Below are 23,718 nucleotides of genomic sequence, written 5' to 3'. Positions count from 1 at the left end.
GTCCCAAACTGTTCTGAAAATGAGTACCTAAGCAGAGAAATGTGTTTTCAAAAAATATGTCCAAATTGTGTGTATTCGGTGACTCTGCAGCCAGTCAGTGTCTTATGTATGTCATAAAACATGCCCCAGAGTAGAAATACAAAATGGGTAAAGATGAAATAAAATGTAACTTACCAAAACTGAAGAAGTAGAAAGCCTTTTAACTATTAAAGAAATTAAATCAGTGGTTAAAAATCTTCCCATGAAGAAAATGCCAGGCTGAGATGATTTATGGATGAGCTTTATGAAAATTTTGAGAAACAGATTGTTGTAGTGCTTCACAAATTCTTCCAGAGAATAGGAAAAGAGAACTCCCAGCTCATTTTATGAGGTTCTTATAACTTGAGTAGCAAAAGTAAACTAGTACAGTATGAGAAAGAAAAATGACAGTCCTGTCTTACAATTGTAGTTACAAAACTTCTACCAAATGCAATAGTCTTCTAACACCGTGAGCAATTTATGTTCATCCTAGTAAGGCAGGGATGTTCTAATACCAGAAAATCTTGACGTGTGATTATAAAGAGAGCACAGCACAACAGGTAACAGTACTTCTCTCTGGAGCTTGGCCTGCTGAGTTGTGTTCTGGCTCTGCACCTAAATGCTGTGATCCTGGGATCCCTGGGTGGCTCCGCAGTTTGGCGCCTGCCTTTGGCCCAGGGCGTGATCCTGGAGACCAGGGATCGAGTCCCGCGTCGGGTTCCCGGCATGGAGCCTGCTTCTCCCTCTGCCTGTATCTGTGCCTCTCTCTCTCTCTATGTCTATCATGAATAAAAAATTAAAAAAAAAAAAAAAAAAAAAAAAGGCTGTGTTTCTCAAGAATGTTACCTGGCCCTTTAAAGCTTCCTCTTCCTCATCTGCAAGGTAATAATATCTCCCCAGTCGTGCTGTTGGGAAGCTTGAATGAGTTATGTAAAGTGCTTAAAATAGTGCTTGGCACACAGTAAGTACTGTGTAAGAGAGTACTAATTTTGCTTCCTTAATTACCATATCAACAGATTAAAAGAGAAAGGTCACCTGAAAATAATGCCCAAAAGAGAAATTTATGAAAAATTTTTAGCAAAGGAGCGATAGGAAGGCATTCCCTTATCTTGATAAAGGGTACCTACCAAACACTACAAAAGAAACATTCTAGATAGGAAAATATTGGAAGCGTACCCTTTAAAATACAGAGTGAAATGGGGTCTCTCTCCGTGTTGAAGATGTGCCGGTCCTAGCCAGAGGGGTGACCTAGGAGACAAAAGGAAGGAGCCCACTATTGTTAACTTGAAAATGACATTCCTGCATTGAAAAGCAAAAGAATCTATAAATTAAAAATTTGACAATGTGACTAGATACAACATCAATGTACAGAAAGTTAGTTGAATTTCTCTACAGCAAACAACAAGGAGTGTTCTTTAAATTTTGCTACCGTAGGGGTGCCTGGGTGGCTTAGGTTAAGCATCTGACTTCAGCTTGGGTCATGATCCCACAGTCCTGAGATTGAGCCCCACATTGGGCTCCCTGCTCAGTGGGGAGCCTGCTTCTCCCTCTCCCTCTGCCTGCAGCTCCCCCTGCTTGTGCTCACGCTGTCTCTCTCTGTCAAACAGTAAAATCTTTAAAAAATACTTATTACTATACAAAATTTATAATAACAAAAGTAATAAAGTATCTAGACCTAAATTTACTAAGAAATCCTTCACTGAAGGACATTACACAGTAATCTATATACATGAAAATAGCTGCCTTTGGAGGGAAGCCTCAGTATTATAAAAATTATGGTTTTTCCCCAGATTAATGTAGCTCCACTTGATTCTTTTTTTTTTTTTTTTTCCTAAGATTTTATGTATTCATTCATGAGAGACACAGACACAGAGAGGCAGAGACACAGGCAGGGGGAGTAGCAGGGTCCCTCCAGGGACCCTGATGTGGGACTTGATCCCAGGACCCCAGATTCATGCCCTGAGCCAAAGGCAAGATGCTCAACTGCTGAGCCACCCAGGCGTCCCGTTCCACCTGATTCTAAAATTTATATGAAAAAGCAGGGCAAAAGACTCGAAATCACCAAGACACTTCTGAAAGAGAGTATGAGAAGAGAGATGCCCTACAAACTATGAAGTCTTTGTCAAGTTAGAGAAATTAAAATGTCATAGTATTGAATAAGGGAAGGGGGTCTCCCAACTAGAAACAGACCCACGTACACTTGCAAATGTGTGACAGGTGGGTTTTTCACGTGTCTCCCTTTTGAGTTAAATAGAACTTTGAACTCAGGCTTACATATGGAAAAAGCAATAGGATCCCCATTGCACAACATAGCCATGCACAAAAAAATGCATTAAAAATTTAATATCAAGAGCAAATATTTTGCTCTTAACAAACAAACATTGACAATCTCTCTCTGACCTTGCGATGGGAGATTTTTTTTTTCTTTAAGATTTTATTTATTTGTGAGAGACACAGAGAGAAAGGCAGAGATGTAGGCAGAGGGAGAAGAAGGCTCCCTGCAAGGAGCCCAATGCGGAACTTGATCCCGAACCCCAGGATCATGCCCTGAGTCAAAGGCAGATGCTCAACCACTGAGCCACCCAGGTGTCCCAGGATGGGAGATTTATTGAACAAGACTCAGAAAGCACCAACTGTAAAAGAAAAATGACAGATTCAGCTGCATTAAAGTTAACAACTTGTGTTCCCAAAAAACACTGAAAAGGCAAATGGGGAGCCATGAACTGGAGACAAAAGCAGCAAAGGATGGCTACCAAGAATGTGGCAAGAATACAGACCAACGAGGAAGACAACCTATAAAAAAGTAAAATTAAATTATGAATGGCATTTTACTCTTGGTAAGAGTATAGGAAGAGATGTTCAGCCTCGCTTGGAATCAGGAAAGTGCCTGATTCCAAAACCGTGACAGGTACCACGACACACCTTTGTGATGGGTGCAGGTCCGGAAACCTGGTGGTACTGAATGTCAGCATGAAGATGAGCGAGGACCTTTGACGCTCGCCTGAACTGGCATTCTCTTCCACATAACCTACCAGCCAGCAGTTCTCCGCCTGCAGAAAAGCTCTGATACGTGGGTATCAGGACACTGGTGTAGAAATGCCCATCAGCAGAATGGATCCTCGAATCACAGTGTTAGGCCTGTGATGGAATACGCAGCAGAGCGGGAGAATGACCGCGCCGTGTGGGAATCTGAATAACGCAGAGTGAAGGAAGAAGTCCCAGAAGGCTGCCTACAGCATGAATTGCTATTGTAAGAGTTGAAGAGCAAGACCATAAAGTGTTTAGGTATGCACAGATAGGATAAGCCCTAAGAAGTTTTTTTTCTAATTGGTAAACAATGAAGTCAGGAAATCAGAATTAGAAGCAGAGGCAGGGAGATGGGACCAAGAGAGGAGCTAGGTGAGGATAAAAGTAGATTGCATGATGTGTTCAGGGATATTCCTTATATTTTTTAACGAGGGAAAGATGACTGTGCAATGGAAATAGCGTTTTTAAAACATCTTGTGATCATGATGGCAGCAGACGTTAACACACTGGGGCACTGCGCACACTGCTGGTGAGGTTGGTTATAAATCTGTTTCCAGTAGTGACCTTGGTGGTGTCAAGGTGGGTCTGGGTGGACTTTTAGTAAGACTTGATTGGGCTCTTTTTGTGGGTTTTTTTGTTTTTGTTTTTAAAGATTTTACTTATTCATGTGCAACACACAGAGACAGAGAGAGAGGCAGAGACACAGGCCGAGGGAGAAGCAAGCTCCATTCAGGGAGCCTGACGTGGGACTCCATCCCTGGTCTCCAGGATCATGCCCTGGGATGCAGGCGGCACTAAACCGCTGCGCCACCAGGGCTGCCCTGTTTTTTGGTTTTCTAAGCCTTTTTTCCGCCCAATTCTTTTTTAGAGAGAACGAGAGGGAGCACATGTGGTGGGGAGGGGTTGGGGGAGAGGGAAACAGAATCCCCAGCATACTCCACACTGAGTGCAGAGCCCGAGGCAGGTTTTGATCCACCACCCTGAGATCGTGACCCCAGTCGAAACCAAGAAGCTGATGCTCAACTGACAGCCCTCCAGGCTCCTCAGCTCTGTTTTTTTTCTCATGGCTTTGGTAATGAGACCCTACTCTCCAGATGTAGGTAGCTCTGCCATCTTTTTGTTCACCATACCTCCCTAGGCAGCCACCCTCCGGTTATGCTTCCTCTGCAGGACCCTTCGTCACCTTGGTTAGGGTTGATGTAGATAAAGTAGTTGTAACACAACTTGCGAATCCCCAAGAACCTGCCACCCATATTGTGTGGCATGTAGGAGTAAGGGGGTGTGGTGGGAGCAGCCAGGATCAGCCCCTCTTCCTGGGGGGACGTCCCGCCCTCCCTCCAGATACCTTCCCTGTGAGCATCCCAGTGTTGCTCTGCATTGCTCTGTGGGATGTTAATCTTAGCATCTTAGCTTTTTTAAAGTAAAAATATTAAGAGAAGTCTCTAGTATATTTTTTGCCTGTACCCTACTGGCTCTGAGCGACCCCAAGTGGGCTTGAGCTGTCCTCTCTTCCTCCTGGAATACAGCTATTTGAAGACTCCAGGATCCTGAGAAGTATCACCTGAACTGCTGGACCACTTCTGCCCTGGGATCTAGCTAGAAGAGAAACACTTTATTTTTTTAAAGATTTTATTTTTAAGTCCTCTCCGCACCCAGCATGGCACTGGAGCTCACAACCCCGAGATCAAGAGTCACATGCTCCATCGACTGAGCCAGCCAGGCGCCCCGAAAAGAAACACCTTATGTAAAATATGCGGGAGGATTAAATCCTATCCTTTTGGACATTCTTTTCCAAATTGAAGTAGCAAGATCCCAAAAGTCACGGATTTGACTTTTATGTTCTATTTTTCTTAATTACCTGAAGGAAGTCTTCATCCACATGCCACTTACATCAGTCTTGCATATTGCCAGGGATTGGGAAACCTTGTTTCAGGAATTTCTGGTTAAAATTGTTACTTGCCCTATTTAGGACTGATGACTTATCAGGCTAACGGTCTGCAACGCTGTACGTGGTAATTAGAGGCATGATTCCCACACAGCTGTCACCGTAATGTCTTTACCTGAGTTAAATTGGGAAGATGGGTGCTTTGTTCCGCATTTGTGACTGCTTATGTTTAAGTTATTTTAAGTAATGTATTTTTGCCTAAGTTTGAGCCCCCTCAACCATTATTGTCATTTTAAAAATGAAAGTAATAAGTGGATATGGATAGAAGAGTCCAAAAAGCTCTAAAATGAAAAGAAAAAGCCTCCTTTTTATGTAGACATTCACATAAACCATTTTCCAATAGTCCTCTAAAAGGATAGTGTAAATAGTAGTTTTTTTAATTTACCATTTTTAAAGATTTTTTTTTTTTTTTTTAAGATTGTTTTTAGGTAATCTCTGTGTTCAACACGGGGCTTGAACTCATGCCGCCAAGATCAAGAATCGCACGCTCCACCGACTGAGCCAGCCAGGGCCCCCCAAATTTACCATGTTTTATTGTAGCATTATTTGGCTTCACATTATCATGCAGCTCTCTGTCCATGTCCAGAACTCCTTCATCTCCCCAAACAGGAATACCAGCCCCCTGGCCCCTCCCCACCCCCTGGTGCCCACTGCCCTACTTCCTGTCTCTGAACTTGACGACTCTAGCCCCCGTGTGTAAGTGGTATTGATCTTTTCGTGCCTGGCTGACTTCACCCAGCATCACGTCCCTCAGGTTCTTCCATACTGGGACAGGTGTCAGAATTTGTGTTTCTTTTTAAGGCTGAGTAATATCCCATTGTCCATACACACCACATTTCTTACCCGTTCCTTTGTTGACGGGCACTTGGTGTCTGTGTTTCAGCTCTTGTGAATAACGCTGGGAACGTCGGTGTACGAATAACCTGTTATACCCTGCTCTCGTTCCTTTTAGGAGGATACCCAGAAGTGGGGTTGCTGGGCCGTATGGGAATCCTGTCTAATTTTTTGAGGAAGCGCATACCATTTCCCATGACCACTACTCAAGTGTATATCCTTGGCGGCGCCAGCGCACATCTTTGCTAACACCAGCTATTTTTTTGTTTGTAAATACTAGCATCTTTCCCCGTATGCGGTAAACAGACTGCGTGCTGTTTCATTATTGATTTTGAGATAGGTCTAAGTGACTGGGGGAGTGGAGGTATTGCAGGGGAGAACCATTGGCGTGTGGTTACACCTGCACCCTGTGTTACACGTGAGAAGTTAGGTGGTGTATATGAAACAGCAGTAGCCTCAGAGTTGAAGATGTGCCTGCCCGTGGCCCCAGGAGTCTGTGGTGGGTGTGTGTGCCTTAGAGGAGGTGGGACGCAGGGAGGCAGGTGCAGGATTGTTTGTGATAGCAGAAGCGTGGAAGGGCCAGTGTGTGTGAGGAGGGAGCACATAGGGTAACTGTGGTCTCTGCATTTGGCAAAATAGTCTACGGGAAGGACCCAGCATGATGTCAGAACTGACTGCTGAACAATATGTACTGTGTAGCATGATTTTGTTTTAAAGATTTTATTTATTCATGAGAGAGACAGAGAGAGGTAGAGACAGGCAGAGGGAGAAGCAGGCTCCCTGGGGGGAGCCCGATACAGGAGGCGATCCCAGGACCCTGGGGATCACACCCTGAGCTGAAGGTAGACACTCAACCTCTGAGCCACCCAGGTGTCCATCGTGTAGCATAATTTAGTCAAATAAGCTTAAACACGCTTACTGTGTGTGGGTACACACGTGGGTTGGTGCAGGAACTAACGGGAGTAGTCGTGACCTAGTTAGGAGAATGCTTCCTCCGATGAGGGTACGTGGGCAGTGCAGCGACAGCGACCTCACTGTCACGGCAGCATTTTACTTTTAAAACACCCCAGATGGGCTGGAGCCGTGTGGTATAGGCTTTGTAGTTCTCTTTGCATGTCAAAGATCTCATAATTTGCAATAAAGGTTAACACGCACCACCATCCAGCTGCCCAAGGAGCAACAAAGAGTTTCATACAGAGCAGGGTTGGCAGACCACAGCGTGTTGTGTAGATCAAGTTCTGTTGGAACCCGGCCCACCCGTTTCTGTATTGTCCGTGGCTGCGTGGTGTGGGCTGCCTGTGTTCTCCGGAGGCAGAGCCACGTCGCCGTAGACTGGACGGCTCCCAGGGCCGCATATACCTCGTGGGCCTGTGTGCAAGAAGCTTGCCAGGCCTTGAGAGATGGCAGCGAGGCATTTCCTAGAAGCAAGAGCAAAGGGTCCCACATTTGAGGAGCACACTCAGGATTGTCAGGAAGCCCTAAAACATTCCCGCTTATTGACCGCGTGATCCAGCTTAGGAGTTTGAGAAAACATTATTTTAAACTTCGTAACGGAAATTAGACTTAACGACTCTCCTTACTAGTAAAGAGCACCAAAGGAACATGGAAAGATCTCATAGGTGAACAGCTGTGAACCCAGGGTAGTGGGGCGAGTGTTGGGGGGGACCTCAGTGGCTCAGCCGGTCCCTGTGCTGTGTGGGAGTGGGGGTGTCGAGAATGTCTGGGGAGCTCTCACTGTACAAAAACTGCTTCGTCCCATGTGCAGGTCACCAGGGCAGCTTCTGCATGCTGTGCGTCATGCAGAACCACATGGTCCAGGCCTTCGCCAACAGTGGCAATGCCATCAAACCCGTCTCCTTCATCCGAGACCTGAAAAGTAAGAGTCAATTCCTGACTGGATGGCAGCTGAACCCTAGTCTGCGGTGGGTGCTGGGGGGGCCGGGGGCACAGGGAGGAGTCAGGAATGAGGCCACAGGAGTGCTGAGACCCCACGTAACAGCCCTTCGGGACATGTAGTGATGCAGACTGTGGGAGGCTGGTGTGGGTCAGAGTCCGCGGGGAGGGCTTCGTGGAGTGGCGTGTGTGTGCTGACCTCCGCTTTGGAGAATGGGGAGGCTCGGGCCAGTTGGGGGGCAGGGGCTGTGTCTCCAGAAGGAAGGTGAGGCCGGGGCTCTTCTGAACATCACGGGACAGGTTAGCCCCGATTTCACTTGGTAGAAGAGATGGGTCAGCTGGTTTCTGAAACCTTGTGTGGCATCCTTGTGACCAGCCTGTGCTCTGTGCTGGCTCCTGGAAAACTTGGTCATCAGTGGGTTTCACATTCTGTGGCATTTGTGCTTTTCTGTTAAGTGTGCAGAGTACAGGCCCTCAGTTCTCGTCGAGCGGATGCTTGCCGTGAAGCCTTGGGGTTGGGACACGCGGTGTATGCTGAGGGTTCCCTCACTTGCCACTTATCCTCGGGATGGCAGGGGTGGGGTCCTGCGGTGGGTTATGGGGGAGAAGGCACGAGCTCTTCCCTGCCAGTCTGACGCCTCGCTCTTTCTTTAGAGATTGCCCGGCATTTCCGCTTTGGGAACCAAGAGGATGCGCACGAGTTTCTCCGGTACACCATCGACGCCATGCAAAAGGCCTGTTTGAACGGCTGTGCCAAGTACGTGCTTCCCTTCACCCACCTTCCCTGAGGGGCTACCGTGGAGGCGGCCGCCGAGCCGTGCGGAAGCCTGTCGCTGAAGAGGCAGCCACCTCTGTTCCCCCAGGTGTTCCCTGTGGATACTTGTGTCCGGGCCTGGACCTGCTGAAAGTCAGATGCGGGGCTGCGCGGCTTCCTGGGGCGGGGCCTCCCCCGCACACCCTCCTCACCCCCGAGGCTTGGCAGGGCCAGGCGGTTGTGGGGGGAGCCCTGTCCTAGCAGCTTGCTGCAGGGAAGATGCTTTGGCAGATCTTTCTGACGGCCTTCGGCTATTGTCCTGGACTCTCCCCGTTTTTTAAAAATCACCTCATTATTCTGATACAGAGGATGGGGTGGTAGGAATTCCAACATCTTTATGAAAGAACTTGAAAGCATGCAGGGACATTTTATAATTTTTGAGGTTTTATTCTGCATAATTAAGGATTTCTTCATTTTAAATTTGAAAGCAGAGACAAACACCCGTGACAGATTGCTGACTTCATGCCGTGTCTTCCCTTCTGTGGAACAGTTACAGCCAGGGGTGTTTCTGTACTGCTGACTCCTGGGTTCAGACAAAAGGGAAGAAGCCGAGGGACGCCTGGGTGGCTCAGCAGTTGGGCTCTGCTTTCGGCTCAAGGCGTGATCCTGGAGTTCAGGGATTGAGTCCCACGTCGGGCTCCCTGCATGGGGCCTGCCTCTCCCTCTGCCTGGGTCTCTGCCTCTCTCTATGTGTGTCTCTCATGAATAAATAAATAAAATCTTTTAAAAAAAGGATAGAGACCAAAAACACTCCCTGTTCTGAGGCTGTGGCCTGGGCTTAGGTTAGAACAAAGTCCTGGACTCTGGGAATCCCTCTTAAACAGCTTAAGAAACACCCAGAACATCCTTTGGCAAAGTTCAGTTATAGCAATGATCATGAGAAACCTCTGATCAGCGGATGAGATTCTTTTTAAACCCCGAGAAAACTTTTCATGTGTCCCTCTGGCATTTGTCCCTTGCTGTGCAGAGATGTGCGGTGTGGTCCCATGCTCTCCCCCTTCCCTCCCTGCAGGCAGGCAGACGCTGGCTCTGCCCTCTGTGCATCTCCCCACCCCACAGCTGAGCTCTCTGCTGATGCCTCCTGTGTGCCAGGCACTGTGTTAGCTCTGGGTACTTCCTCGAGTTGGAGGAGCTCAGAGGGAGGGGAAGGCAGATACTGGCCAGTGTCTACAAGGTCATGTATTAAGGGCTGTTGTGGAGGGAGCCCGTGGGAGCCATTCCCAGGAGGATCCTGCTGTGCCCTTTCCCTCAGCTGGCTTCCTAGGAGGGGTCACCCAAGGCTCCAGTTACGGGAGGGAGGAGGCCTGCAGAGGTGGTGGAGGCTGTGGCCTCCCTGCCATGCAGGTGGGTATGGCACGTGCCCCGCAGCACTTCCCAGCCCTGATCACAGGGTGGAATCACCTGGGAGGTTTTAGGACAGCCGCGGACTCTGACACCCTGTCAGCTTCATCACCCGGACTCTCCAGAGGTGGGAGAGAGAGTCCAGGAGGGATGGGCTGGCAGGTAGGATGGATGGAAGTTCAGGGTTTGGGCTGGGGGGCCGGGAGGAGCCCAGGTTTGTGGTCTGGGCGGCAGGGTGGGCGGCAGTGAGCCTCTCTCGGTTCAGGGCCCAGAAGTGGCCATGTGTCGTTGGGAAGACAAGTGCGTCTGATGTCTGATGCGCCAGGTGTGGCTGGCATCAGTGCAGGGGGTTGTCGGATGCTTTCCCCGGGCCGTCTGTGGGAAAGACGTCGCTGCTTAGTGAAATGAGAAAAAATAAGAGTTGCATTAGCTCAATTACTGAATTTGATATGCAGGTGGAAGTGACTTTTTTTTTCCTTTGGTTTTGTTAAAAAGCTTGTGAGCAGAGAGCATTTATAGTATTTCTACCTCGTGGCACTTCCCGGGGGTGGCTTGGGGCGGCTCGAGGTGCGTCTATATGCACGCCTGCTATGCTCGCTTCCTCCCACCTCGGTCTGCACCAGGACCGTGGGGTTCGTCTCCCGTTACTGGTGAGCTCCGGCCTCCCGTGCCTCCTGCAGTGGTCACCCTGTAAACGTGGCTGTGCTCACGGGGCCCACGGCCATCGTATCTTTGCCAAAAGCCCGATTCTTTCACAGGCCAGTTCAGCCACTTCACATTTATTGTTACGACTGAGGTTTGGTCTTGACTTGCTGACCCAGCTGTGACCCTGAGATTTAGGGTTATCACACACGGCTCGTGTGCTGTTTCTCCCTCACTTTCCAAACTTTGCTCATTAATTTTTGAGCTTTCGTCTGGTAGCTCGGAAGGCCTGTACCTCCGTCCAGTGACGGTGCTGCACGTGCCCTTGCAAACGCCTTGCTGCTCTCCTGGAGCGCGGTTCAGTCTGGCAGTGTTCAGTGCCACCCGGTCCCTCCTCCCTCCTTCCCTCTTCTCTCACCCAACTCGCAGGTGCATTATTTCCTACCTTGTTGGGATATAAAGATTTCTGTGATCTCCTTCCCCATTCATCCCCACCTTTGGTTCAGTCTTTCCCTGTTAAGTAAGCCCAGAGCGGCCTGTCCTCCTGTCTGGGCTTCGCTGCGTTTCTGGGAGCCTGAAGCTAGTCCCTCCCTCTTGACCTTGCAAGGACCTTACCCTAGAGGATTCAGGATCTTTTTCTGCTCTTTAATGTCTGATGATTTGGGGGCACCTGGGTGGTTCAGTCAGTGAAGCATCTGCCTGCAGCTCAGGTCATGATCTCAGGGTTCTGGGATCGAGCCCTGCATCGGGCTCCCTGCTCAGTGGGGAGTCTGCTTCCCTCTCTGCCGCTGCCTCTCCTCCTGTTTGTGTTTGCATTTTCTCTCTTTCTCTCTTGAATAAATAAAATCTTTAAAAAGAAAAAAAGTCCTATGGTTTCACGAGGAACACTTTTAGAACTGGTTGTTGTCGGTCAGTCTTGCTAGATGCTCAGTGATGCTGAGAGGGTGAATCTGTGGCACGCGTGGACTCTGGCATCATCTGCGCGGAAACCCGTTTCTATGGGCACAAGCCTCAGCCGTAGGCAGCGGGCGCGTAGTACCCACGCACCATCACTTGTGCATCAGCTCAGCTTGGATATCCTGGCTTGAGAATTTGCAGTGATGAACTAGGCAGACGCTGCCCATCGGCATGTCGTGCCACCAGGTGCCCGTGGGGTGTGCGCCGAGCCTCCATCCGCTGGCCGTGGTGACTCTCTGCTGCCTCCAGAGCACGCAGGGGGGTTGGTTCATGTTTTCCTCGGTCAGGGTCTCCAGTCACTGGAGGTCTCCCACTGGACCACCTCGTCGGTCTCAGCGGCTCTTTCTTTACCTGATCTCCCCTCGGCTGCTGTCCCGCCTTGTCGTGCCCTGGCCGCCTGTCAGTGAACCTCCTCTCTGTCGCTCTTGCAATTCCTGCCTCATCCCTGATGTGATTTCGTTTCTTCCCTCCACATCAGCTGAATGTCTCTGTTGGCTCTTTTTTATTTTTAGTTGCAGAACTTCTTACGGTGATCTTCTCTCTCCCCAGACACTTGTTTGAGGATCTTTAGTTCAGCCTGCAATTTCGTATTGCTCTATTCATCTCCCTTGTACTCGTTTTCTGGGGGCTCATCGTCAGACGAGGTGATTCTCGTTCAGGGTTTTCCTCCGGCAGCGCCCGTGCAGGACTGAGGCTGCTTCCGCACTGCCCTGGGCCTGCTGCTCCGTGTGGCTGCCCATCCGGGGTGCCGTGAGCCGCGCCTTCTGTCCCGGAGCCGAGCGCTGGAAGGCCCCAGCGTGGCGTGTGTGTCTCAGGACCCTGCGCTCTCCCCTCTGCTTCTGCGCCCTTCCCACCGCTGTCTGCTGCGGAGCCCGCCCGCCTCCCAGCCTCGCTTCCTGCGGGCTCCTCTTGCTGCCAGGCCGCCTCTGCTGCCCGGGCTCTCCCTTCGCATTCTCCAGACTGGCCTTCATCTCCAACAAGGCTCTGGCAGGAGCACGGAAGACGACTTGCTGGAATCTGGCTCTGCCTCCCACTTGGGGCTGGTTTGAGGTCTGAGCTTGCTTGGCCTCAGGCGCCCCGGGAGAGGGTTCTGTGCAGGTGTTTGCTCCTCCTTCTCACGGGCCCAGTGCGGGGCCAGGGCCCCCTGGACCTTAGCAGCCACCGTCATGTGTGCCTGGCCACAGGCTTCCAGTTTGAGCTAAGAGGACGTCCTCGATGGTGTGGGGAGTTGAAAGCTCCCCCCTCTTGATGAACGATGGTGAGAGTACATGGTGGTAGTTAGCTTTTCATTTCCTAATTTTGCAAAATGAAAATGTGCCCTGGTGGTGTCCTCACCACATGGAGTCCCGCTCCCCAGTGAGCTCCTGGAGTCTGGGCAGCGCTGCTGTGGCCGGTCCACACTGCCCAGGGGCCCAGTGCAGGGCGCCATGGGGCGTGTGCAGGGGGCAGAGAGGAGAGCGCTGCGAGGCGGCACCGTCTAGTGCCCGGCCCAAAACTCTGGGAGTCAGGGGAGGCGTCTGCAGAGCTGGGGCGCAGGAGACGTGCCTGTGGAGGGGGAACGGGCCCGTGAAGGAGCAGCTGCTCGTCCAGGGCTGTCGTGTTCCTGCACAAAGACCACTGTCGAATGGATTTGTGTCCCAGGGTCTTGGTGACTCTGAGGAGAGCAGTTCCAGGGAGTGGGAGCCAGATTCAGGGGGTTGCAGGCAGATACAGGAGCGGAGGCTAGAGTCAGGGTGTTGTTTCCAGAGTCTTGGTCACATGAACAGCTGTGGGCGCAGATGCTCTTTTTACCTGCTCTGTGGGGCAGTGAGCAGCACTGGGGGGGGTGGGGGAGCCTCAGATCCTGGCGGGTAAACGGGGTGGGGGGATTGAGTACAGCCCCTCCCGACCCTGGAGCCCACTGCTGTCCTGCCGAAAGATACGGAGGTGGGGCTCTGTCCCACTTGCTCCCCCTCTTCAGATAAGAAGCATAGGCTGAGGACATCCGGTCCAGGACTGAAGCACAATGAGCTGGGGGGTGAGGGCAGGGCGCCCCACCAATGGGACTGCATGGGCACTAGGAGTATTTCTCTGGCCTCTGGTTTCCTGCGAGGTGGGGGGTGAAGTGCCTGCAGGGAGGATGCGGTCTTGAAGGACTGGGGTGGCTGTTGTGGGGAGTGGCCCCCGCCCATCAGAGCAAGTGGCACAGCTGGGCCCACGGAGAGGCAGGCCGAGCCTTTCAGATCTGCGCTGGGGTGCTGGGATGTCCAGGAGCATGCTGGGCTGGGCTGGACTAGGCTGGGGAGGATGGAGTGGGGAGGATGGAGCAGAGAGGATGGAGCAGGGGCTGCCTTCTGTCCCTCTCTTGAAGGCTGTGGCCTCCTTTCCAGGTTGGATCGTCAAACGCAGGCGACGACTTTGGTCCATCAGATTTTTGGAGGCTATCTCAGATCCCGTGGTAAGTGAAGATGTTTTCTCTACCCCTTTGTCAAGGATGAAAATATGAACCAGGAAAGATCAGGAGTTCGAGCCCAGGTGGGGCCCCTTTCTGGTGAGCAGACCTGGGCGAGGTATGAAGGCACCAGCCTCCTCTGAAACGCACCATGGCCCACGGGCACACTGTTCCCAGGAGGAAGTTTGGAGCAGAATGTCCACGTGTAGAGGAGGGTGGCATTATCTTTCCTCTCAGTCCTTAGTTCCTCACATGTGGCCTTTGCCCTTCAGCTGGGGGCTGGGGCTGTCTAGGCCGTGGGCAGGGACAGAGGCTCGTCACTGGGCTGGGCCGCCTGGCGCTGAGCTTGACGGACATTCCCTTGTGAACTCTGGTCGTCAGCGAGCTCTCTCCAGAGGCAGGGTTTGCGCGGGGCTGGCTAGGTCTTGGAGACCTGGGGTGGTGCGCTGGGGGCACCTGCACCCGCCCCACCGCCTGTGTGTTCCGTTGCAGTGAAGTGCTCGGTGTGCAAGAGCGTCTCGGACACGTACGACCCCTACCTGGATGTGGCACTGGAGATCCGGGTAGGGAACATGGCTCCGCTGGGTTGTGTTTGCCTTAGGACGGGCAGGCTGGAGGGGAACCCGGTGAGGGCGTGTCACCCAGGTAGATAAGGAGCGAAGTATGGGGAATCTTACTGCCTTAAAGTAGGGGCCACCATTTTTCCCTGTGCCCTTTCCTTTTGTTTAAAACGAGGTGAAATGCAGCTTTGCGTTCTGAGGGGCTGAGGGGTGAGCACACCGTAGATGCGAGGCCTGGGAGGGCAGCCCTCTGTTGCTGCAGCCGGGGCCGGGTCATGGGCGCCCCAGGGTGCAGGCGGGGCCCCACAGAGCTGGCTTCGCCGCCTGCTCCCCCGCTCCTTTCCACCCCTTGTTCTTCTGCGTGACGCCCCTCTCTGTTTCTGTCCTCAGCAAGCGGCTAATATCGTGCGTGCTCTGGAATTGTTCGTGAAACCAGATGTCCTGAGTGGAGAGAATGCCTATATGTGTGCCAAGTAAGTTTGATTTTGTCCCAGCAGCGAGACACCCCCACGCCATCGGGGAGACCCCCGCTGTAGCCAGCCTCGCTGGGGTGCTCGCTGGGGTTGGGATGGCTGACGTCTATTTACATCACACCTGGCGGGTGCCCTGATGGCTCCTCCCCTAGGAGGTGGGCCCCCGAGGTAGCGGCACAGGGTGAGGAGGTGACAGCACAGGGCCATCCCGCCTCCTGTGGTTGCCAGCAGCCTTAGCGCATGTATCTGTGGCGCGTCTCCTGAAGGTCAGACTTAGCGGGGGTGTGGGGCGAGGTACCTCCTGTGTCATTCATTCAGAAGCTGTAGCCACTAAAGAATATTTTTCCTACTTAAGCTTTTCAGATTTATTATCCCATGCCCAAACGCTGCCTTTGCCCCCTCTGTAAATTTGTCCGTGCCCTGGGGGCTGTCTTCTTTCCTTCATCTTCTCCCCTCTCACTGGTCTTCCGGCCTTGCTCACCGTGATCTCCCGCCCGCCCACAGGTGCTCCTTCTGTTTCCCAGGGCTGCTTCCCGTGCATCTGACTCAGTGGCCTCTGGGGGAAAGAGCTTCCTTGTTGCTTTACAGTCTCCAGCTTTCCCCTGGTCCCCTGGACCAGCTGCCCTTTCACTTAAGTCGTGGGGTGGGGTCTGTGTCTCGGGAAGAGAGGGGAGAGGAGACCCTGTGGTGACAGAGCAAGTGTTTTGTGAGCTCTCCTGAGCACAGCGTTCCTCGGAGCACCAGCTGACACCTTTTCCGCTCACCGTCCTCACAGATGCAAGAAGAAGGTTCCAGCCAGCAAGCGCTTCACCATCCACAGGACGTCCAACGTCTTAACTCTCTCCCTCAAGCGCTTTGCCAACTTCAGTGGGGGGAAGATCACGAAGGTGAGCCTTCGCCGTGGTGTCCAGACTGCATTGTCGGCCGCCCTTAGGAAGACAGGTTCCCAGCTCTACCCCAGAGCCAGCAGCTGAAAGTCTCCGGAAGACAGTGCTCAGGAGTCTGCGTCTTTCCAGAATCCCTAAATGGTTGTCCCGCACAGTCAGGTTCAAGAACCATGGTCTTCCTGGGTTCTCTTTGTCTCCCTCCGCCTGTACGTGGCTTGTTCCCGGTACAGAAGCGTTTTTTTTTTTGTTTTTGTTTTTTGTTTTTTTTTTAAAGAACAAGCATGGGGAACGCTTCTCTGAGTGGTTCTGATCCACCCTGTGCTGTTTGGTGGCTAACATGGTGCAGCTGTGCACCGTGGCTTTTGTGGAAGGTAAAAACTTACTTTTGCATAATGGCCTTTTATTTCATCTTATTTAAGTCACCTGTACCCTCCCGTGGGGCTTGAACTCCTGACCCAAGATCAAGATCAAGAGTCAGATGCTCCCTCAACCCAAGCCCACCAGGCGCCCTGCACAATGGTGGTTTTTAACAGAAATTGTCATTAGCATAAGAATGGTTAGAGCCGACTTAGGTGGTTTGGGGCAAGGCGCTTGTCGGTCTCTCACCTTCCTCACAGGCAGTGATAGGGGCTTGCTTACATCAGCATTTCCCAAACTGGCGTTCTGCAGAATGTTTGTGCTGTGTGCTTACAAGATGCTGTATTTTGAACATACAATTGTATTGTTTTTCTTATTATTTTTTTTCATACAACTGTATTGTACTTTGAAACCATTCTGTGCTCAGCTGAGTTTGAGAACTGCTAAGCTGAAGTTCAGCAGTCCTTTTTAATTGCAGGCCTTCTCAGAGCCTTTATGAATAAGCTGTGTTGCATTTTAAATCTCTAAGACGGAGCTTTATTGTGAAGAATTTTCTAAAGTTAATTGTTTGAGGTCCATTCATTTATCTTACTAACGTTTAATGCACTCACATCTTACCACACGTGCAATGCACCAGGAAGTCGGTGGGACACAGTCAGTGATAAATGAGATCATTGTGGCTTTGCCCTGAAGAGCTCATGGTTCACCTTAGTATCTCCTGGAACTAATTTTCCGTGGGAATACAGTTTGAAAAACATTGGTCTGTTTGATCTTGCCCATATCTGGCAAGATTGGATTGGGGGTCACGAGCTTGTTCTTTGTATTAGCTGTTGAGACTTCGAGTCAGGGGAAGGAAGAAGGTGTGTAGGGTCAGGGCCACGACAACGTTGACCTAAAGAAGCCAGAGACAACCAAGTATGCACCCTGTGTCTCTGGTTGGAGGAAGCTCAGGAACAGGCAAAGCCAATTGATTGGTATTGGAGGGGGAGCCGTTCCCCGGGGCATGAGGGACTTTCTGGGTTGATGTCTGTGCCCTGATGGGAATATGGGTTACCGTCAGTAAACATTTGCTAGACACGTCCCGCTGTGCACCTGAGAGCTCTACGGTTCACTCTACATCAGTTACACCATTTTTAGAGTCAGCGTGTATAGGGGCCCCTAGGTGGCGCAGCCGGTTAAGCATCTGACTTGGTTTCAGCTCAGATCTTGGTCTCAGGGTCTAGACATCAAGCTCTGCGTCAGGCTCCAGGCTCAGCGAGAAACATGCTAAAGTTTCTCCCTCTTGCTTTCTCCCTCCCTGTGCACACACCGGCTCTCTCTCAAATAAATCCATCTTTTTTTTTTTTCTTTTTAAGTTCGTGTGTATAGGCAGAGACACAGGCAGATAAACCTCCCATTCAGAGATTTCTGGAAAAAAAAAATTCCCTTCCCTATGAAAAATTGTTAAATTTTGGAATAAATTCTGGCCTGACCTTTGCCCTGACCCACACAGCTGTAGTTTTGATGTACTGGGACCTTTGGCTCCATGGAGTGAGCACCTTTTTCTCTGAGGACCTGGACCCAGGCGTCGTCGCTCTTGTTTCCTTACAGTGGTAGGGAGGGCGTGAGCTGTTCCTCTCGTCTTACACTTGGGGCCCACACAGGGCGAGAGTGGCCGTGGATTCAGGGCAGAGATAGGAGTAGACTGTGAATCACTTGACAGGATGATAAAATAGGGTTTCATGTCAGTTAGTTGGAAAAAGGTCTTCTCTACCTCCTATTTAACCCTTGACTAGGGGGCTTCTAGCCACAGCGTTGCCACATGCCCGGTCGCCCCCAGATTGTCAAAGACCAGCTAAAGAATCGTGCATTTTATGTGGTTGTGGCTGGAGAGGATGGATTGACCCTTCCTCTCACTGATGAATTCTCATTGCCCTGTCCTTGGCTCTTCCTCCAGGATGTAGGCTATCCGGAGTTCCTGAATATCCGTCCGTATATGTCCCAGAGCAACGGCGAGCCTGTCATGTACGGTCTGTACGCTGTCCTGGTCCACTCGGGCTACAGCTGCCACGCGGGGCACTACTACTGCTACGTGAAGGTCAGTGCTTTCGTGTGGAGGTGCGTTTGCACCCCTCCTGCGCCGTTCTCCCCCCTGTGGGCACGGGTTTGCAGTGCCTGTTGGTACAGTTCCAAATGTGGCCTCTGCAGAACGTTTGTACACAGAGAGTGGCCCTGTTTCTAGTTGTGTTCGGGTCCTATTGTTGCTTCAGGGAATGAAGGGCAGAGAGGACGTGAAAGCCCATCGCACTGGGAGCTGTAGCATCCTTGTACCTGGACGGGACATGGGAGGGGGCCTGCTTCCAGGGCTCTATCCTAGAATCCTGGTGGGGGCTGGGGAAGGCTGGATAGTGTGGGAGATGCTGCACTGGGCAGGCCCGGAATACCCTTCAGAGGGGAAAGCTCAGGTCTCTGGGGCCCCAGGAAGAAACATGGGTTCAAAGCATGCCTCGCAGTCCTATTCATAGCCATACAAGCATCAGACGCATTAATATGAAATCATTGTTAATTAGCATATGAGTATATGTGGCCTTTAACAGTAGGTTTTATTTCTTGTTTTGTTTTTTTTTTTTTTAATTTCTTTAAAGACTTTATTTATGAGAGATAAGAGACAGAGGCAGAGACGCAGGCAGAGGGAGAAGCAGGCTCCATGCAAGGAGCCCAATGTGGGACTCGATCCTGGGACCCCAGGATCACACCCTGAGCCGAAGGGAGGTGCCAAACCGCTGAGCCACCCAGGCGTCCCTTATCTGCTGTTTTAAAAACTAAAGATTAAAAAATAATAATAAGGGATCCCTGGGTGGCGCAGTGGTTTAGCACCTGCCTTTGGCCCAGGGCGCGATCCTGGAGACCCGGGATCGAGTCCCACGTAGGGCTCCCAGTGCATGGAGCCTGCTTCTCCCTCTGCCTGTGTCTCTGCCTCTCTCTCTCTCTCACTGTGTGCCTATCATAAATAAAATAAAATAAATTTAAAAAATAAAAAATAATAATAATAAAAAATAAAAAATAAAGATTAAAGGGCACCTTAATCACAAATAAATAAATAAAATCTTTAGTTAATAAATAAATACTAAAGATTATGGGATACACCTTGATTGTTCCGTTTTTTTTGTTTTGTTTTGTTTTTTGTTTTTTTTGCCACACCCTGTGCTGCTTCAGGCAAGCAACGGTCAGTGGTACCAGATGAACGATTCCTTGGTCCATTCTAGCAACATCAAGGTGGTTCTGAACCAGCAGGCCTACCTGCTTTTCTATTTGCGGTGAGTAACTTCTGCCCCCTGCCCCTGTGAGCTCTTTCCCTCTGTCCTTCCCTTGCCCCAAGGGGTTTCCCTGGCCTGTTTCTGTCTGGGCACAATGGGGAGCTCCGCAGGAGGGGAGCAGAGCAGCTCTCGTCCGGGTCACGTGAGGGAGCGACCACAGGGAAGGCTCCTTTAGACCAGGCCAGCCTGGCTGCTGAGTAACAGCCAGAGCCTCTGGGAAGGTCAGAGCAGGATTCCATCTGCTTGTTCCGCATTACGGTGACTTTGAATATAAATGGGAAAGTTACCTGCTATTTCATATTGTTGCCCCGAGGTAGATGTGTTGTGTCTGGATGTCCGCTGGCCAACACACCCTCCCAGTAGGCAGTGAAGGAACTTGTCAGAGGGTGGAGGCCGCAGCAGGGCACCTTCTCTTGGGGCCAGTTATCACCGAGCAGGAGGTTGGAGGACGTGGAGAATGGAGACATTTTTGCTCCTTCCTGCACAGATGTTCTGCTGAATTTGGATGCAGCAACTGAGGGTTCTCGTTGGCTTTCTGGGCCAGTGAGAATCTAGTCTTGGTAGAGCTCTGACTCTGGTTGGCTCTCTGTTTACGCTGAGGAGGTATCCGAGGCTACATGACCACTCTACGTTGTTGCAAGGGCAAGGTGGGAGTTCAGAGAAGCACGCCAGGACAGGTGGGGTTCTCTGTGTCATGCCTCTGTGACTTCATCGAGAGATCCCCGACTGGTTTTATTCCTTCAACAGCATCCCAAGCTCTAAGAGGAGTCCTGACGGCTCCCTCTCCAGGACCGTCTCCTCTATTCCTGGCCGTCCAGGGCTGGTCCCAGACCACTTCAAGAAGAACATTGGCAATGGAACTGTTTGCTCCCCACTGATTGGAAAGGTACGTATTTAAAAGAATCTGTGTTTATATAGTAGATCTTCCTGCCTGTGCCTCTCTGGTGACCGTGGAGCTCCCAACCTCTTCATGCTCAGGAATTCAGCCGGACGGAAGGAGAGCTCAGTGTGCCCTGTTGTACTCCATGTTTTCTGTTAAATTGGTCACGAGCTGACATTGGGGGAGGAGGAGGGGCAGTGATGAGAAAACCTGACCCAGCAAGTGACTCAGACTGTACATCACCCTGCCCCTGTCCTAGACCAGCTGCCGTTGCCCAAGTGTAGTGACAGGCTCGCCCGAGCTTACTCAGCCTGAAACATCTGGGGAGAGTGTTTTTGTATCCTCACAATTCAGTACCAAAAACGTAGGCAATTTCTAGCAACGCTAATTTCCTGCTTTTGATCTCTATGCTGTGGTTAAGAAGATGTCCTTTTTCTTAGGAATGTACACGGGCATATTTAGGAGTAAAGGGACATCACATCTAAAATATATTCAGATAGGAAAAGAACCGTCACATGTCCACGCGTACACATTTGCACATAAGTGCTTGGAGCCAGCAAGCAAGAAAGCTAATGTGGTAAAACATTAACAGTTAAGAAATACCCTCATTTTCAAGTTATTTTTGTTGGAAGGTGTTTTTGTGTGCATTTGGACTTTTTACTAAAAGTCAGTTTTACTAGCAAAGTAGTGAGCAATTTCCTTACTACAACACAGTTTATAACTCAAAAACAGACCAGTCCCCTCTGCCGACTGCAGATCGGAACACGGGCTGCCGGGACCTTCACAGTCTGCAGGGCTTTAGTCCTTTATGCAAATCTGCATTTCCCTGCCAACGTATGAGGAATAGAGGCTTTGGGATTGACATGACAAGGAAGAGCCACGGCCTGGTTGCCAAGGGGGTCGTCACTGTGGCCCAGACCAGAAGTCGATACCACGGGGCCACGCCACTGGCCACACATATTTACATCACAGAGATAACACTCCACACACCCTACAGTCGCACAAAAGCCATTTTACTTTAAATAACATTGTGTAAGTTCCAGAAACTTAAATGCTTGTCTTATAGTACAGCGGAAGAGTATTCTCTTTAGAAAGAATGTAAGTAAAGAATAAATTATTTTTAAATGTAGGGGGAAAAGGAGGAAAAAAAAAAAAAAACTTGGAGGAAAGTAGAAGTGAATTAATTCTCAGTAAACCTCCTGAAGAGAGAAGACTTTATAAAAGAGAAAACAGGGGATCCCTGGGTGGCTCAGTGGTTTGGTGCCTGCCTCTGGCCCAGGGCGTGATCCTGGAGTCCCGGGATCAAGTCCCACGTCGGGCTCCCTGCATGGAGCCTGCTTCTCCCTCTGCCTGTGTTTCTGCCTCTCTCTGTCTCTCATGAATAAATAAAGTATTTAAAAAAAAAAAAAAAGAGAGAGAGAAAACATAGGAAAACAGATTTTAAATTGGATTAACTAAGATTGGAATTTTTGTATATGAAATAAAGGAATAAGGAAGCTGCTTCAGATGGAGCTGGGCACACCTGGGGGGAGAGCAGGGACAAGCAGACGGGGTGCCAGCAAGTTCTCCAGTGCTTCTGCTTGGCCAGTGGGTGGAACTCTGGTGCATTGGTTTTTCCTTTATACTTGTTTGTATTTCTTCACTCCTGACGGGAAGCATCCAATTTCAGTAGAGGTGAGCTCAAAGATACACTCGCATGTGCACCACTCATGAAGTTACTGAAAAGGCTCAAAGAAGCAGCAGTGTCTTGGCCGTGTGTCCGTTAGATAGTCTGGCTTGAATCCCACCTGGGCTGAAGGTTCTCTGACCCGGGGGGAGAACCGGCCGGTGCTCCCTCCTGGGTGTGACCATGTCCTCTGCTCTGCTCTCCCCCAGCGGCTAGACCCTGTGACGGTGAAGAAGCTTCCCGCCACTGAAGAGCTTGGCGTGCCTGTTTCCAGGAACGGCTCTGTATCGGGTCCAAAGTCTCAGAATGGATACGTTCCTCCAAAGCCACCCGTGGGGTCCCCTTCCCCCCGACTCTCCAAGACACCCCCTCACACCCCAACCATTCTGGATGAGCCTGGAAAGAAAGTCAAGAAATCGTCTCCCCTGCAGCACCTCTCCCCATCACGCAAAGCTTCTCAGGGGTTCCATGGTACCAGCAACGGGAGCGGCAGCAGGAGCGAGGGCCACCGGCAGGGCTCCTGGGACGGCAGGGGTACCGCTCTCTCTACCTCACCCAGGCTCCCAGCCCGAGTGACTGCCAACGGGCACGGGCCCAAGGCAGGTGGCGCGAGCCCCGAGCTCGATGGGAGGGATTCCTGCAGCTCCAGTCCAGAGCACTCTGCCAGCAGTGACCCCGCCAACGCCCCCCAGACGCCCAAGAGCGGAGCTGCCCACTTGGGTGATTCTCAGGGAACACATTCTTCCGCTGCTGGCCACTCCAGAGCACTGCTGAACGGAGACGACGCCAAGGCAGTGAAGCCCAAGGCCCCTGTCCTGAGCAACGCCACCACCGAGCCCGCAAGCATCATGTCTCCTCCACCAGCCAAAAAACTGGCCCTTTCTGCCAAGAAGGTGGGTGTGTGGGAGTCTTCCCGCCGGAAGTACATCTGTAGGGCTCAGGGAGCAGGTTTGGCTTTAGTCTGGGGGTGCGAGCACTTATGCTGGGGCCTTTGGGCTCCCCCGGTCAGAGGAGCAAAGCCATCTCAGGCATTTGCGGATGACACAGGGCTGTCCTGGGGCGAAGGCGGGTGTTTGGGAGGCCCTGATGGGGTAACACTGTGGCTGCTGGGGGTCGGGGCAAGGTGGCAGGTGCCCATATTTGTCCGTAGACAGAAGAGGCTTCCTAAAGAAGCCTCCAGGGGAAGATGGGGCAGGTGCTGGGGGCGGGCAGGACACGGGCTGGCTGGCACCTCTGTGTGTAGCACGAAGCTCGATGATGTAATTGTTGTGCTGAGATTTTTGTTTAAATTTCCTTCCTTTTTTCCTTTTTGTTTCTAACCAAAAACACTTCTGATTCTTCTTCTACCATTCCCCCCTTCCCCACCTCCCCCCGTTTTTTTCTCCTTCTGTCCCCTCATCCTTCTTTCTGGGCTCTTTCATTTTTATTTTTTTTTATCTTATTTTTTATTTTATTTTTATTTTCCCTCTTCACTCACGGCAACCTCTTTTAGACCACCAAGTTTTTATTTATGTCAATAACTGCAGGCCAGCACCCTGCGGAGGGCAGCCGGCAATGACCTCCGTCCGCCCCTCTCACCACTGTCCGAGCTCACCTACCCCAGGAAAACCACTCACCCCGTCGCCGCCGCCTCCTGGCCTGTCCATGCAATCAGGTGAGCCGTGGGCGCAGGCCCCCAGGCCGGCCGCTCCTCCCCT

General features: G+C 51.1%; 1 protein-coding gene across 4 annotated transcripts in view; it reads left to right on the top strand.

The window, feature by feature from the left end:
• Positions 1 to 23,718, top strand: part of USP36 (ubiquitin specific peptidase 36) — a 40,108-nt gene that overhangs the window by 7,868 nt on the left and 8,522 nt on the right. For all 4 annotated transcript variants that reach the window (XM_072781830.1, XM_072781832.1, XM_072781829.1 and 1 more), the window contains exons 6-16: positions 7,590 to 7,700; positions 8,372 to 8,474; positions 13,841 to 13,908; positions 14,395 to 14,465; positions 14,853 to 14,935; positions 15,711 to 15,822; positions 18,116 to 18,256; positions 19,375 to 19,475; positions 20,223 to 20,361; positions 22,231 to 22,914; positions 23,548 to 23,675. In XM_072781830.1, coding sequence (XP_072637931.1) covers positions 7,590 to 7,700; positions 8,372 to 8,474; positions 13,841 to 13,908; positions 14,395 to 14,465; positions 14,853 to 14,935; positions 15,711 to 15,822; positions 18,116 to 18,256; positions 19,375 to 19,475; positions 20,223 to 20,361; positions 22,231 to 22,914; positions 23,548 to 23,675 — 1,741 coding nt within the window. The remainder of the gene's footprint in view (positions 1 to 7,589; positions 7,701 to 8,371; positions 8,475 to 13,840; positions 13,909 to 14,394; positions 14,466 to 14,852; positions 14,936 to 15,710; positions 15,823 to 18,115; positions 18,257 to 19,374; positions 19,476 to 20,222; positions 20,362 to 22,230; positions 22,915 to 23,547; positions 23,676 to 23,718) is intronic.

This window comes from Canis lupus, chromosome 16, assembly GCF_048164855.1.
Source record: "Canis lupus baileyi chromosome 16, mCanLup2.hap1, whole genome shotgun sequence".
Lineage (NCBI taxonomy): Eukaryota > Metazoa > Chordata > Mammalia > Carnivora > Canidae > Canis > Canis lupus.
This window is presented reverse-complemented; position numbering and strand designations above follow the sequence as displayed.